This window comes from Myiozetetes cayanensis, unplaced genomic scaffold, assembly GCF_022539395.1.
Source record: "Myiozetetes cayanensis isolate MyiCay16 unplaced genomic scaffold, myiCay2020 scf16, whole genome shotgun sequence".
Taxonomy (NCBI): domain Eukaryota; kingdom Metazoa; phylum Chordata; class Aves; order Passeriformes; family Tyrannidae; genus Myiozetetes; species Myiozetetes cayanensis.
In genome coordinates this window covers 17,723,361-17,737,898 of record NW_026087270.1, presented here as the reverse complement: position 1 = coordinate 17,737,898, position 14,538 = coordinate 17,723,361, and the positions used below count along the sequence as shown (strand labels likewise).

General features: G+C 50.4%; 2 protein-coding genes across 2 annotated transcripts; one reads left to right on the top strand and one right to left on the bottom strand.

Annotated features, from left to right (window-relative positions):
- Nucleotides 1-98: 98 nt before the first annotated feature.
- Nucleotides 99-6,035, bottom strand: NUDT21 (nudix hydrolase 21). The gene is made up of 7 exons (XM_050311073.1): nucleotides 5,816-6,035; nucleotides 4,160-4,360; nucleotides 3,593-3,656; nucleotides 2,839-2,928; nucleotides 2,113-2,188; nucleotides 1,641-1,755; nucleotides 99-391 (listed from the first exon to the last, which is right to left on the bottom strand). Exons 1-7 carry the CDS (start codon nucleotides 5,929-5,931, stop codon nucleotides 370-372), a joined length of 684 nt encoding a protein of 227 aa, XP_050167030.1. The 5' UTR covers nucleotides 5,932-6,035; the 3' UTR covers nucleotides 99-369.
- A 123-nt stretch (nucleotides 6,036-6,158) lies between these two features.
- On the top strand, nucleotides 6,159-14,538 carry OGFOD1 (2-oxoglutarate and iron dependent oxygenase domain containing 1). The gene is made up of 13 exons (XM_050311064.1): nucleotides 6,159-6,309; nucleotides 6,585-6,730; nucleotides 6,822-6,868; nucleotides 6,997-7,097; nucleotides 7,604-7,720; nucleotides 8,554-8,645; nucleotides 9,688-9,813; nucleotides 10,147-10,260; nucleotides 10,950-11,029; nucleotides 11,155-11,450; nucleotides 12,660-12,782; nucleotides 13,497-13,555; nucleotides 14,028-14,538. The coding sequence occupies exons 1-13, from the start codon at nucleotides 6,159-6,161 to the stop codon at nucleotides 14,187-14,189; spliced, it is 1,614 nt and encodes a 537-aa protein (XP_050167021.1). The 3' UTR covers nucleotides 14,190-14,538.

Below are 14,538 nucleotides of genomic sequence, written 5' to 3'. Positions count from 1 at the left end.
AATATGTCCCTAAAAGTAGGAGACAACTAAATAAAAATAAATAAAACACCCCAACCAACCAACCAACCAAACCCCAAACCAAACCCAAGACACAAACAGAATCTTAACCATTTTGTTTAATGTTGTACAAAACAAAAAACTGGTGAGTATTACAGTGAAAAGGGAATAAAACACTGGTATCACATTGCCATCTCTCTACCTAAACAATTGAGATTCACTTCTCTGTTCATACCATAGAAACTTCAGTGGCCTCCAGGAACAGAATGACTTAAAAAAAATCCTTGAGTCACACGTACTCTTCACTCTACACTTTAAAGCTGTGCTCACAGAGACGGCTTCTTCTGTTGGAGTCTTCAGGTAAACAGGAGTTCAGTTGTAAATAAAGTTGAATCTGAAATTTAAAAGGATTATACCAAGTGAGGAATTTTCGTTCTTTCTATTTAAGGGCGTTTTTGAATTGTTATGCAAATGATTTGTTTCTGCTCTGGATAAGCCTCCACCTGACAGGACAAAAGTGCATTTTTCAGTAAGACAGCTTTACAGTACAGCATCATTTTTTAACAGCCATTCCTTCTCTAACATTGCACAACTGTCTCTTAGGGTTGCAGAAGAGCTAATTATTAACGTTTCATCTCCTAAGACAGTTTCATAGATATGAAAATCCCAGTGAGAGTTATGTTCCTCCACCAGCAACTCCTGCACAGTATTTCTGCTGTCAGGCAACCCTTACATTTTCCAAAGGTAACATACATGGACATACTCAACAGCAGAATTCTCAACTAAGTTTCACAAATACCAGTGGAAACAACCATCCCTCTCAGCTTCCAGATGCCCAGCCTTCAGATGCCTCTGTTGCACTGCTGCCCAACCAGCACCTGTCTGCACAACAGCCAGTGTTCTGCTGGTACTCAGAAGTACCTGCAGTTTTTAGAAGGGGGAAGCCAAAAGCTGGGGCTGGATAGACAAAAAAAGCCCAGCTGGAAACAAGCCCATTATGGGCAACACCAGTGCTGACATTCTGCTAGCAGGCTTTCTTCATCAGAGGAAGAGGAGGACAGAACTTTCCTGAAGAGCAGCTGGCAGGCTGTGGGATGTCTGGCATGCCTGAATGACCATCCACTGAAATAAGAAACCAGTGAGCTCTGGAGACCTGAGGCACAAGCCATGTCCAGGTAAGAAACCTGAAGAGTGTGTACATTGGGAAGAGGAAGGCAAAAATACAGCTGTCCCTACAGATATTTGTGTCATAAAAATGCTCCACGCTATAAACTGTAGCAGGGAGTCTAAAACCCCACCACATTTGATCAGCACAAAGCTGTGATAACGTGCACACCTAACTCAGTGCTTCACTCACATCTTGGCCTTTACTCTCACGCTGTCCTCACAGCACCTACAAGAAGCTGTTCCTTGGGCTTGCACAGCCCCATCCTCACTTTCACATTTCCTTAGCTACAGTGCTTGTAGGGCTTTGGTGCCAGCCAGCTGTGATCAGTGCCTCTAAACTGCCCACCACACCTTGTCTGAGGGACATTCTTTGGGACAACTACAACTTTTTCAAGTTGGTTTCTATAGTGCCTCACGCTGCTCTGCTGTCCCACAGCAAACATATTGCCAAGAACCATCACACAAACACAATGTACCTGCTCAAAAGTTGAGGAAGGCTGGAAATAATTGGTCCATATCCTGGTGCATTGTCATAGAGCTCAAACAAGGGTGCAGCCACCAGCTTGTAATTTTTGGGGACTGCGAACAAAGCTAAAAACAAATACAAGTTGATAAATAAGACAAACCAGAACACATTCAGCCAGGGTATCATTGTCCCACACAGCCCTCAAAACAAGGTCACCACACAGAGCACTCAAGCAGGTTTGTTCCTTTTCTACTTAAACATGGGGTTCACATGCTGAACAGGAGCAGGAATGAGAATTTACTAGGAATTCATGTTCAAAGGATCATCTACCTTCAGAACCAACACCAGCATTTAATTTCGTTAGTGACCAACTACAAACAGCTGCAAGCATACGAACACAAACTTGCTACCTCTCCCTGTAGGAAATGCAAGCATTTAGACATTGGTATAAATACAACCCTTTGCTGCAAACAAATACCTACCCTTTTCTTGAAGCTGGACCAAAAAAAGTTTTTTGTGCTCTTTTGGCTTTGTAATATGAGCTGGGATATAGGGATACTAGAAGAAAAATGACAAAAATTAGTTGTACAGAGCTTTGGAAATACTGTGCAAAACTTTTATAAATTATCAAGCACTGAGCAAGCTTTCAATGTGTCATATATTCTTCTTTCTTGGCATCAAATAAAAAAAAAATTATAAGAAAGTACTTAAGAAAGGAATGCTGTTGCTGCCACAACTGGTGACAGGATCTAAATGGGCCCCAATACTCACAAGCAATTAAAACAACCCAGTAAGACAGAAATGCATAGCAGTAAAATGAGCAAAGATTTTCAGTATAAAAGCCTTTGGAAACAGGGCAGTGAGACTAATTTATTCACAGGGCATCTGTTCCATAAGCACCAGTGCCAGGGTTTCCACTGTGGCTACAAAAAGAATTTCAGTGGTGCATCTGTCTCAGCACAGAACTGGAAGCTATTACGTCCAGTGGTTTCTCATCCATCATGACACGTATGAGGAGGGAGACAGAAGTTTCCAGAAGAAGAGGTTGCAGTTTCTCCCCAGTCACCAACAGGAGACAAAACAGGTAAAAACAGAAAAACTAACTGCTCATGCAGCAGGTACTCCTAAAGGCCAGCAGGTGGGCTGAAGGCTTTGGAAGTACAATCAGTACTTGACTGAAGAAGATGGAAGCCCACAGGAGTACTCACCTGTGGAGGTTCAAAGTTGGGTCTCCACCAATTGCCAATGCAGTCATCAATCACCCAGTCTTGCTGAACACCATCCTGGCGACCCAGTATCTACCAAAAATCAGTAACAAGCACAACTCTAACTACCCCAGTCCATTTTTTTAGAAAACACACACTGGAAGAACAAAAACTTGCTGTAGTAAGTGTCTGATGTAGTTCAGAACTGCTCTGAGACAGCTTTCAATAGAACTGTAGAGTACTTTTGCACGAAGTGGAATTTTTTAGTAAAAGCCTCGCCAGGCAGGACAAGGCCACTTCAGAGAGCATTTCAGATTCCACGCTGTATTCAGCTGGACTGAGTCCTATCTGAGCAGGGAACAAGGAAATACATTGTTACACCAGCTGGCAGAACAATTTAGGCTAATTGGAGGGCATGGAAGGTTAGTGGTGCAACGGGAGGACTATCTCAAAGGCCAGTCCTCACCAGCTGTGCTCCACAACATATTTTATTGCTCATCTGCACACTCACTTGCCTGAGGCCAGTCAGAAAGCAAAGCTGCAAATGAACACAGGACTTGAGCAGCAGCAGGAGTCAGCCACACTCATGATGCAGACAAATGAACACTTGACTGCTTATGTGTAACTACCTGAGAACATCACAAAAGCAACAAAATAACAGCAGCGGTAAGAAGACCACTCTGATGTTCTGGCTTATTCTGCCAATTCTAAAATAGTGTAACATTCTGCTACAGCAACACAACAAAAGAAAACAGACCTCTGTCATCAAGCGTTTGAGCCCTTCCACCTCATCTTCTCCAGGATTGAGTTCACCACCAGGGCTGTTCAAATAATCAGTGATGAAAGCTAAAGTTACATTTTATTGCATTTACCAGCTTTCACAGGTAAATTCAGATGTGCTTCCACGCAGGGAGTTGCAAATTCTTTTATGGTCCTTAAGTCAGAAATTCCAAATCTACCTTTGAAATTGAAGACAGCAGGATAACTTTCACCATAAACCATGACTAAAATGGCTACTTATGTCCCTTATGAAAATAACTATTATATAAAATGCTTTCAGTCGAGCAGGACAAAGCATAACAATAGACATGGTAATGACTGGGACACTTAAAAGGTAAAGTTTTAACAACAATAACCAAAAGCTGAAGAAAAGATTGTAAATACTGCCTGTTTTTATTCTTACCTCAACACCAGCACACACAAAGTCTTTGCAAGACGCGAATCTCATTCAGAACATCAACCAGTTGGCCACAGTTTAACCTCTCACCACCTGTTTAGCGGTCTGTGACAATAAACTAAAGCTTAAAGTTTAAGAAACACTTACAGCTTGAAAAAAGTTGTCCCCAGCTGCAGGAGCAGCACGTGGGGCAGCCTGTGCTCGTGCACGATCAGCACCCCTTCCACCGTCCTCCTCATGCCGATCTTGTCAAACTCCTCCCTCATGCGCTGGAACCGCGCGGCCACCGAGCTGTCCTTCTCATACAGGGGCTCCTTGGTGCCGAACGTGTAGTTTGTCAGAGGGTACCTGCGAGGGGGAAACGGCACTGCGTGAAGAAACCTAACTTTAAACCCCTGTGACGCAGCCCCCGGCCTGGGGCAGCCCCCTGTGTGCCTGGTGGGTGACTCAGAGCGCAGGGATAAAACCCTCGCTGGTGGCTCTCGGGGCCCTGGAGCCAGAGGGAGCTGCTGGAGGGAACTCAACAAGGAAGGAAGCTGCACAGGACTGCAGCTGTTTTCTGCAGATGTAATGAAGGGCCTCAGAACTAAACTGTTAGAAGGATGGTTTGTTTTGAAGTAGGAAATCAGGCGTCTGCATCACAGAAGAAGAGAAATGCTGACTGTCTGAAGGCAGGGTTGGGAGCCTGGGGGAGGGTAAAGAGTGTGAGCAGATCCCCCTGTTGGGCTGGTTCTGGGCCTCTGCACTCTTGGGACAGTGCAGTGGAAACTCAGTGATTTCTCCAGGTAAGAGGGACTGAAAACAGTCACAAAAGAAAAGAAAGGTTAGGCAAGAAATGGCCTGAACTTTAAAAAAAAAATATGCTGATAACACAGCTTCCTGATGAGGCATTTCTTCAGAAACTCTATAGAAATATTCCAATCTCTGAAGCTCATATTTGAACTTTCACAAGACTCTGAATAAACTCAGCTACACCAAAAAACACAAGTGCCAGTGATGAGTAGTTCAAATTGAATATTGACTGCTGCACTTAACATCTGCTGGTTTTTGCAACTTGACAGACATGCTTAGCAAAGAACACATTCTGTGTCCACCAGGATTTACTAGAAGAAGCTAAAATACATAGTTTCTCATTAAAAAATATGTCAATACTTATTAGCAAGTACTTTGTATCTATGACAGAAGTAAAGTTTTCTCTTGTAGCAAGCACTTTGAATAGAACCCCAACACCTGCACCAGACAACCCACAAACACCAGGCACATCCAGCTGCATCCTACTGACTGCGGCCACAGGGTCAGCCCGGTCCCAGCGAGGCCAACAATGCCGGAGAGGCCAAGCTTCTCCCTCTGCCGCCTTTCGGGATTACCCACGGGAGCGCCTGTGATGCTCAACACGCCCAAACCCTCCCTGCGTTACTCGGGGCTCACACCTCCCGAGCCAGACGCTGTTTTTGAGCACTGAAGCGTTCACCCCAAACGCTCCACACTGCCCCGACGGCCGGCGAGCCCTCGGTCCCCCCAGTGCGGCTCAGCAGCCCCTGCGCGGGGGGAGCCCCAAAGGCACCGGGGCCGTGCCGCCCTGCCCTCGGCTCTCCGGGAGGCCGCGACCCTCCGGGCCTCGCAGGGCGGGCACAGAGCGCAAACCCCGCGGGGCTGCTGAGGGAGCGGGGCCGGGGCTGCTGAGGGAGCGGGGCCGGGGCTGCTGAGGGAGCGGGGCGGGGCTGCTGAGGGAGCGGGGCCGGGGCTGCTGAGGGAGCGGGACGGGGCTGCTGAGGGAGCGGGCAGGCCCGAGGCGGCGCTCACAGGTTGATGGTTCTCTCCAGCGTGAGCGGCTTCGTCTGCTGGATGTACTTGTTGCCGAACTGGTTGACCCCGCGGGGCCAGCCGGTCTGCGAGCGGTTGGGCGGCACCACGGACATGGCGGGAGCGGCGGGAGCGGCGCTCAGAGCTGGCCGGCGGGAGCCGCGTCCGCCATCAACGCCCGCCCGGCCCCGAGCGCCGCGCGCCGCCTGCCGGGACCGCGCCCCGCCCTGCCCTGCTCGCCCATTGGCCAGCAGCGCTCCGCCCCGTCCACCGCGCTCTCCGATTGGCCGCCGGGGGAGCGGCGCGGGGGCCGCCGGGAGTTGCAGTCCGGCCGGGGGGCGCCATGGCCGCCAAGCGCCGCGGAGCGGGCGCGCTGCCGGGGGCCAAGCGCGGGAGGCGGGAGGGGCGTGCGGAGCTGAGCGCGGCCCTCGGGGACGCGGAGCTGCGGGAGCGCGCGGGGGCGGCCTGGGCCCGCGGGGAGCGCCTGCGGCACGGTACGGTGTGGTACAGTATGGCACGGTACGGCACGGTACGGCACGGTGCGGTATGGCATGGTGCGGTACGGTACGGCCTGGGCCCGCGGGGAGCGCCTGCGGCACGGTACGGCGTGGTACAGTATGGTGCGGTGCGGCACGGTACGGTGCGGCATGGTACAGTATGGTGCTGTACGGTACGGTACGGTACGGCCCGGCCGGCCGGTGAGGAGCGGTACGGCTCGGTACGGCCCGGCCCCGTTCCCCGGCCCTCACCGGCGGCCTCTCCCCGGCAGAGGCGGCGGCGCTGGAGCCGGCCCCGTTCCGCCACGCCGTCATCCCCGGGTTCCTGGCGGGCGCGGCCTTCGCCGAGGCGCTGCGGGACGAGCTGCTGGGCCTCGCCTTCCGCGGGCGGCACAACGACCTCCTCTCGCTGCGGCAGGTGGGACCCGCGCCGCGCCGGGCCGGGCCGGGCCGAGCCGGGCTGAGCCGCCCTAACCCCGTCCCTTCCTCTCTTCCATGGGCCGCCGCAGTCCGACGAGCTGGGGGCAAACGCCGAGCCCCACATCGCCGCGCTGAGGTAAAGGATACACTGTCACCCGCAGCGACAGCACCTGTGACTCTTTCAATAGCTGGGAGACAATACATTAGTTTAGTCTGTGGTGATATGGATGCTTTATAACAAGTGCCCTGTGCGTGTCTTCTCAGGAACGCTCTGTGTGAAGAATTCCGACCCTGGCTTTCTGCTGTGACCCAGATAGAGCTGGAGCCAACTATTGACATCTCCTGTGCTAAATATGAGTATACTGGTCAGTACATGAGTGATCCTTTCGCTAAAGCTTCTGTGCATGCATTGGAAACAAAATGTCAACGGAATACCTACTTTTATAACCCATCCCAACCCTTTTCTAGTTCCAGAGGGTCCCAGAAGCAGCAAATAAAAGTCTCAGAAAACAAAGTACAAATGGTGGAAAAGGTGTTGCTGTAGTTCTGTTGCTGGTGGCTTTCACTGGGCCTGGTGCTGTTGCAAGTCCTCACTTTTTCAGAGTTTATGTGGCTGCTTCCATGCAGAAGGGTGAATGTTCATCTTCCAAATGCTGCAGCTGAGTTTGTGGGGGCTAATCTGCCAGCTGCAGTGCAATCCCACACAAGTTAATCTTGCAGATCTCAGGGCAGTGATGCCGATGAGTTGAAAATGCAGTTCCTGGGAGGAACATGTCTCTTCTTGCTGTACCCTGGCGGGGCCAGAGCTGGGAGGCAGCTGCTGGAAGGATGGAAAGATGCTGCAGCAGCAGCAAAACGTGTGTGATTGCAGATGTGTTGCTGTGCCACGATGACGAGCTGGAGGGTCGGAGAATCGCCTTCATCCTGTACCTGGTGCCACCCTGGGAGGGCAGGGACGGGGGAACGCTGGACCTGTACGGCACAGACGGTGAGAGCCCTGGGGGGTCACAGACACAGGGCTCGTGTGCACCTGGCAGCAACTCTCAAACAGTAGAAGGGAGATAAGGAGTTTCTCCTTTGTCCTCAAAAGCGGGTGTATGGGTCAGATTTGCACCTCAGGTGGGCTGTAGGGGGCTTTACAGACCACGAGCAACAGCAGGCAAAGAAACAGCCTTTTATTGTGTTCTTTTTGGAAGGGCTGAGAGTGGAGGCAAGTTGGAAGCAATGGCAGTAACTGTGCTTGGAACTCCAGATTGATGACAGTAACGTCCCTTTCCAGCACAGAATGGTTTGGGTTGGAAGGAATCTTAAAGATCGTCTCATTCCTGCCCCCTGCCATGGGCAGGGACACCTTCCACTAAACCAGATTGCTCCAAGTCCTGTGCAACCTGGCCTTGAACAGTTCCAGGGATGGGGCAGCCACAGCTTCTCTGTGCCAGGGCCTCACCACTCTCATAGTAAAGAATTTCTTCCCAACGTCCAATCTAACCCTGCCCTCTGGCAGTTTGAAGCCATTCCCCCTTGTCCTGTCCCTCCAGGCCCTTGTCCAGAGTCCCTCTCCAGCTCCCTTGCAGCCCCTTTAGGCCCTGAAAGGGGCTCAAAGGTCTCCCTGGAGCCTTCTCCTCTCCAGGCTGAACAGCTCCAGCTTCCTCTGCCTGTCCCCAGAGCAGTGCACTGATTCCTCACCACGCCCTTGCTCTGCACTCCATCCCTGGTACCCAGGTGTCCTACCAGTCACTGTCAGGAAGTGGGAGAGAAGTAGCAGCCTCTAGCAAGTCCCAGTTCAGGATCTTAACCAGAGCATGTTTTCTTCCTCCTCAGAGCACTTTCAGCCCCAGCAAATCACCAAGTCATTAGTGCCTTCGTGGAACACGCTGGTTTTCTTTGAAGTGTCTCCAGTCTCTTTCCACCAGGCAAGGAGCTGTCTCTTGTTCCTTTTTTGATTCTCATTGTTGTGGTTGTTCCCTCTGTGTGTTATTACAATCCTGATGGGGAAGGAGAGGAACTGTGGCTAGAGCAGATACTCGTGCGAAGTGCTGTGTGCTGAAGGCAGGGCTTCAAGGACTGACAAAGCCAGCACTAAACTATCAGTCTAGCTCCATCATCCTGGGAAAGAAGAATTTCTGGTTTGTCTTGCTATCCTGGCAAGCCCCTGCTGTAAATTTGGCTAGGGCTTGGTTTTGTTTGTTGGCTTGTTTTAAACTAGCTCACATCTTTCATGTCATCACTTTGCTCCAGAAGAGCTCCTGAGCCCACCACCTTGCCAACAGGGCTATAATTTGTGCTTTCTCTTCACACTACTGTTACAGCACCTTTAGAGTGTGAAATTGTTCCATTTATCCCAACCTCTGCACAATTTCATGAAATCAAGGTTTAACAGTGTCCATCACTGTGGGAAAACTAAGGGTTTCCAGAGACCAGGGTAAATGCCAGGATAAAAGGTCTGCTCTTAGTCTGACAAATAAAGAGCCAAAGGTACCAGCCAAACGTCCTTCGTGCTGGCTTGTGTTACAGCAGTTTTAAAAAGTAAAGGACAAAAAAGCAGAGCAGTATGGTCTGCCAAGGCCCACGGGTGCTCCGTGTTGTCTGACCTTCAGATGGAGCTGTGACAGATGATTTTTGCAGGTCATGGCTGGTCCTTCAACAGAATAAATGGTAGAAAAATGAAATACAGTTACTTTACAACAGAATGACAAGGCTCTCAGAAAGAGCTCTGCTGTGAGCTTGGAGTAAAAGCCTAGGCTGGAATTCTGGGACATGCAATGGACTCGAGCATCAAAGCTTGCTCTCGTCCTCTCCGATAATCGACCTGGTCTAGCCCTGACTTTTCCATGTGTGCAAGTGGGCTCTCTGGAGTCAGGTCCACCTCCTGCCGTGAGTGTGCACGGTGCCTGTCACCCCTGTCCTTGGCTGTGCTGTCACCCAGGCAGTGACGTGCCGCTGGTGCCATTGCAGGTGTCAGAAGTGGTGTCGCACAAGTGCCGCCTGTCCGTGAGCGGCTGGTTCCACGGCCCGGCAGAGCTCAGACCCGCCCGCCACGCTGAAGCTCCCCTGCCCAGGAGCCCCCACATCCCCTGTGATGTGAGTAACAAGCCTGCATCTGCTCATCTGCGTGTCTCTGTCTTGTTCCTGTAGTACCTGCTGCGGGAGGCCGCGATGCTCTGGGGATGCTTTAATCCTGTTGCGCTCTCCTTTTTGTTCCCTGTCCATAAATTTGTATCCAGGTTCTTTCTCGTGCATCTTTCTTGACTCTGGATGTTTTGCACACCTGCAGTAGTTCAGAGACTGCAGCAAATACTGGTGGTGCAATGCAATAAAGGAATGGAGTGTGTGTGTAGGAATCCAGCTCTGTAGGGGGAACTGAGGAATTTCACTTTTGCAAACTCGGGATTGCAATATCCATTTCCCTTCCAGCATGAAATATTGTATGAGTGGATCAATCCTGTTTATTTGGACATGGACTCCCAAGCTCAGATCCAGGAGGAATTTGAGGAGCGATCGGAAATTCTCCTGAAAGACTTCCTGAAGGTGAGCCTGGTGGTTCCACTTGATCTCATCTGCCAGAAGGGGTTGCAGGGCTGGCAGGTACCACCTGGCAGGCAGGCTGGGAAAGGGCTTGCTTGCACATCTGTTAACTAAAACACCTAGTTCCGTGCCCTAAAGGGGAATGGACCTCCAGAGGTCCTTTCCAACCTCGCCCACTCTGTGATTCTGTGGGTGGATCCCCTCTGACTGACTGTACACTGCTGCACAGGGACTCACCAAAAATCAAACACTTGTACTCAACCCTATTTCCTGCAAGAAGCAAAGCAGAAGGCTGGAAACCCACGTCACCCTTCCTGCTTCTCAGCCTTTCCCCCAGCTCTTGCAGTCTGGCACTTGGGGAACTCCACAGGTGTGTGAAACAAGTGACCCATGGGAGGTTTGTCTTACCTGAAGGGCTTTGCCTCTCAAGGCTGACTGACCTCTGGCTTACAGGGCACCTGTATCTCAGTCAAGCTGCATTCTCACCCAGCAGACAACCAAGTAGCATCTGATACCTCCTGGTCACTCACTGAACAGACACAAGGCCCTCCCAGGCAGTGCCTCTAAATTCAGCAGCCTTGGGATCCTCAGACAAGCTAGAGAGAAAGTTAAGAATGCCTTATTTGGAGGCACTGCCTCTGGCACACCTGGGAGCTAAATGTTAATGCCTCTGCACTATCGTTTTTGCCTAGAAAGAGAAATACCAACTACTCTGTGAAGCGTTGGAGAACAAAGGGATCCAGTGGAGTAGTCGTGGGCCTGCCAACAAAAGGTGGGGAAGGGCAGCACACTGCACCTGTTGTCAGGCCAAGCAGGAGCTGCCATGAGGCTGCCCTGGTCCCTGCTGCCCCAGGGATGTGGTTCTTGCAGCAAGGAGATGCCCCTGCTGTCTTTCAGACTCTACGAGGCAGCAGAGGAAGGCACCGTCCCTGACACCCTGAAGGCGTTCCTGCGGCTCTTGCGCTCCGAGGCCTTGTTCTTGCTGCTTTCCAACTTCACTGGCTTGAAGCTGCACTTCCTGGCTCCCTCTGATGAGGATGAAGATGCTGGGGAAGGACGAGCAGCAGACGCTGCTGGGCACAGAAGTCTCAAACCTGAGCAGGAAGAGGCTGAACAACCCTCTGACAGCAGTCCCTGTGAGCCAGCCCAGGCTGACAGCACTGGTGAGGCACAGGACGGCGAGACACAGAGCAGTAAGTACAGCAGCAGGGTGAGAGGACTCCAGCACAGTCCTGGTGCTCAGTGCTGGCAGCAGAGTTCCAGTGACCTCCATGGAACCCAGTGTTTCATCTCGTACTGCAGCCAGCACAAGTGTGGGACTAGAAGCACATCAGATTAGGTACCAAAATCAGTGACCACTGCCAAAGAATTTGGAGTAAATCCATGACTAACTTGAACAGACCTAAGTCTTAAGGGTGGGACTTCTGGGGAGGCTGTTAATTGCCCAATAACCTTTTGTCAGTCGCTATGTGGTTTCTACATCCAAGTATCCCTGCTTCTTATAAATCAGATTTTCATGCAGGATAACAAATCCAAAGGAGAAAGGTGAACACATCAGCTTAATTTCAGAACTAGAAAACTGATACCTCAAAGGTAGGATTTAACCTTTCGGAAAACACTGTCAGCTTTAATAAGCATTTATTGTCAGGAGTGAGATACCACTGCTGTCAAGGATGAGAATAATTTTGGATGCAGGGATTGGTGATGTTTATTTGAAACAGTGACTGAAGTTTAAGGGCAGAATTTTTGAAAACACTCACCCTGCACTGAATCAGGCAAGTTAGTGGACACTGGAATAAAATATATTTAAAAAAAAAGTCCTAATGAAAAATCCCATCAGAACACTCAGTAGGAGCAAGGCTTTGCTTCTCTGATTTCCACAGTCATTTGGCTCTTCTGTCTGCCCTGTTCCCACCGTGTGATTTTTAATTCATGTATGAGGAGGGCACAGACTGAGTCTACATGGATTGAAAACTGAGCAAGACCCATGAGAAAAGAAAGGCTTCCCCAAATTCTGACATACCTCCTTGGATGGCACACTCAGAGTGAGTTCAGGGCAATATCCTTCTTTACTGGGGTTTCTGGTAGTTCCTGGCTACTTCCAGAGCAGAAAGGATGCTGGCTCCTGGGGTTTGGAGCTCCACTGTAAATCCAGGGGAAACAGTGAAAAGGGAAGAACTGGTTAAACTAAAGCACATCAGAGCTCGGAGCAAATGTTGCTCCCATTCCTACACGCTCAGGTACATTCCCTGGAGCCAGGCGTTCCCTTGCAGCCTGTGGGTTTACCCTTGCTGTGCTGGGGCCAGCAGATGATCTCAGTGGTGTGAGAGCAGCAGGCCTTGCTGCCCACGTGCCCTGCCCGGCTCCCTGGCTGTGCCTGGCGTGTCTGTGCCCTCTCCTAGGCCCGGGGGGCCCTGTGTGTGCGGGGGAGCTGAGGCGCTGGACCCACGGCCACTACACCCTCGTCCACGACACTCAGGCAGCTGAGTTTGCTCTCGACCTGCTCTTCTTCTGTGGCTGTGAGGGTAAGTGGGCAGGAGAGAGATGTCACTCTCCTTACAAGCTTTGCACAAAGGAGTTCCTTCTGAATTCTCAGCAGTGCTAAAACCAACAAAATTTCCCTGCTTTTTCCTACCTATGGAAGGTCTCTTTAGATTCTGTCCTAGTCCTCACTTGGGCATAAACCCTTGTTTCAGTAGTCTTTGTGTACAAAGATTTGTTGGGATTGTGGCCTTGGAGTCAGCTCTTTCCTGCTGGAGCCAGGAGGTGGCGCTTGGGCAGAGGGAAAGGCTGAGCCTCCCGGACCTTTCCTCTCCTAGGCAGCAGCTCTGGGCACGGGGGAGGCTCAGGTGGCCACAACACCCGCTGGAAGTGTTGTGTTTCACCCCTTTTCTCATCAGAATTGTCACTGTACCTCCCATTCACAAAGCCCAGGGTTTCCAACAGTTACATTTTAGATTGCCGGTTAGATAGTGATGAAAACAAAAATCTAAACACGAGCATTTTAGACCAGCTGAGCCCAGAACGCACAACTGAAACCATTGGGCACATGCTGGTAATTATCCTGAAATCCTTCTGCTGTCTGTGAAGGCAGAACTGTTCTACATGTGAGGAGGCAAACTGGGGATCATCCTGTATCCACTAACTGTGGGCAGTGGGGTGCCAGGGCATCTCCAGGAGGGCTGTAAGGAGCCTGGGCAGCACTGGACTTTCTAAGGGTCTTTCTTCTCTGTTTTAAGACTGGGATCCTGAATATGGTGGCTTTACCTCCTACATTGCTAAAGGTGAAGATGAAGAGGTAAGGACCTCAGATAGTAGCTGCAAATGAGATGAAATTGTTTAGGGTGGAGTGATATAATTACACTTGGTTGTACACTAACATCATCCTGAGGGTGCTCAGGATTGCTCTGGAGCCTTCCTGCCCCGCTCCCTGCTCCTGGGGCCACGGGGAAGCCTGCCTTGGAGGGACACAAGGCTGAGGCAGAGATGACACTTTTCCAGGGGGGTGCTGTTCCTGGGGTCACATCCAGCATCAGTACTAATGACAGTGCTGAGCAGCCACACTAGTCCAGAACTGTATAATATATTATTAAATAGATATTATTACTCTATAGTAATGCTTCAGGTTAAGGGGTATTAAAATGAAAATGGTGTCACAGTTCATTTTCTAACACCAGACTTTTGCTCTAACTTTTGAAACTACTTCTTCAGAATTCTATCAAAGCTGTTTTTATGACACTGATATCCTCCCTTCCTTTTGTGTCTCCTAGCTGTTGACAGTGAATCCAGAGGACAACTGCTTGGCCTTAGTTTACAGAGACAAAGAAACTCTGAAGTTTGTGAAATACATCAACCATCGTAGCTTGGCACGCCTGAACAAGCATCCAAACAGAACAGGATTTTGGGATTTTTCCTTTGTCTATTATGAGTGATGGTGCAGAGTGTGACCACTCACAGGAAAGGTGGGTGGTGGGCAGGTTCCTATCCAGGCATTCAGCTGGGACCTCAGTGCAGACAAATGTTGCTGATGCAACTTCATCACACAGCACACAGTGGGGTCCAGGTGGCTTTTTGAACTGTACAAATGAAATTCAGTCTCCTCCCAAGTCCATTGTCACATGCACTCTAGACTGCTTTTAATGCTGTGTGGACCTGCCAGCTTTCCAGCTGTGCTCTCATGGGAGCAGCACAGTGGTGTCTCTGACCTGGCAGGGTGAGAATTACAACTGTGCATTGCCCCGAGCTGATGACTGTTTTTATTAAAAAAAAAAAAAAAGGAAA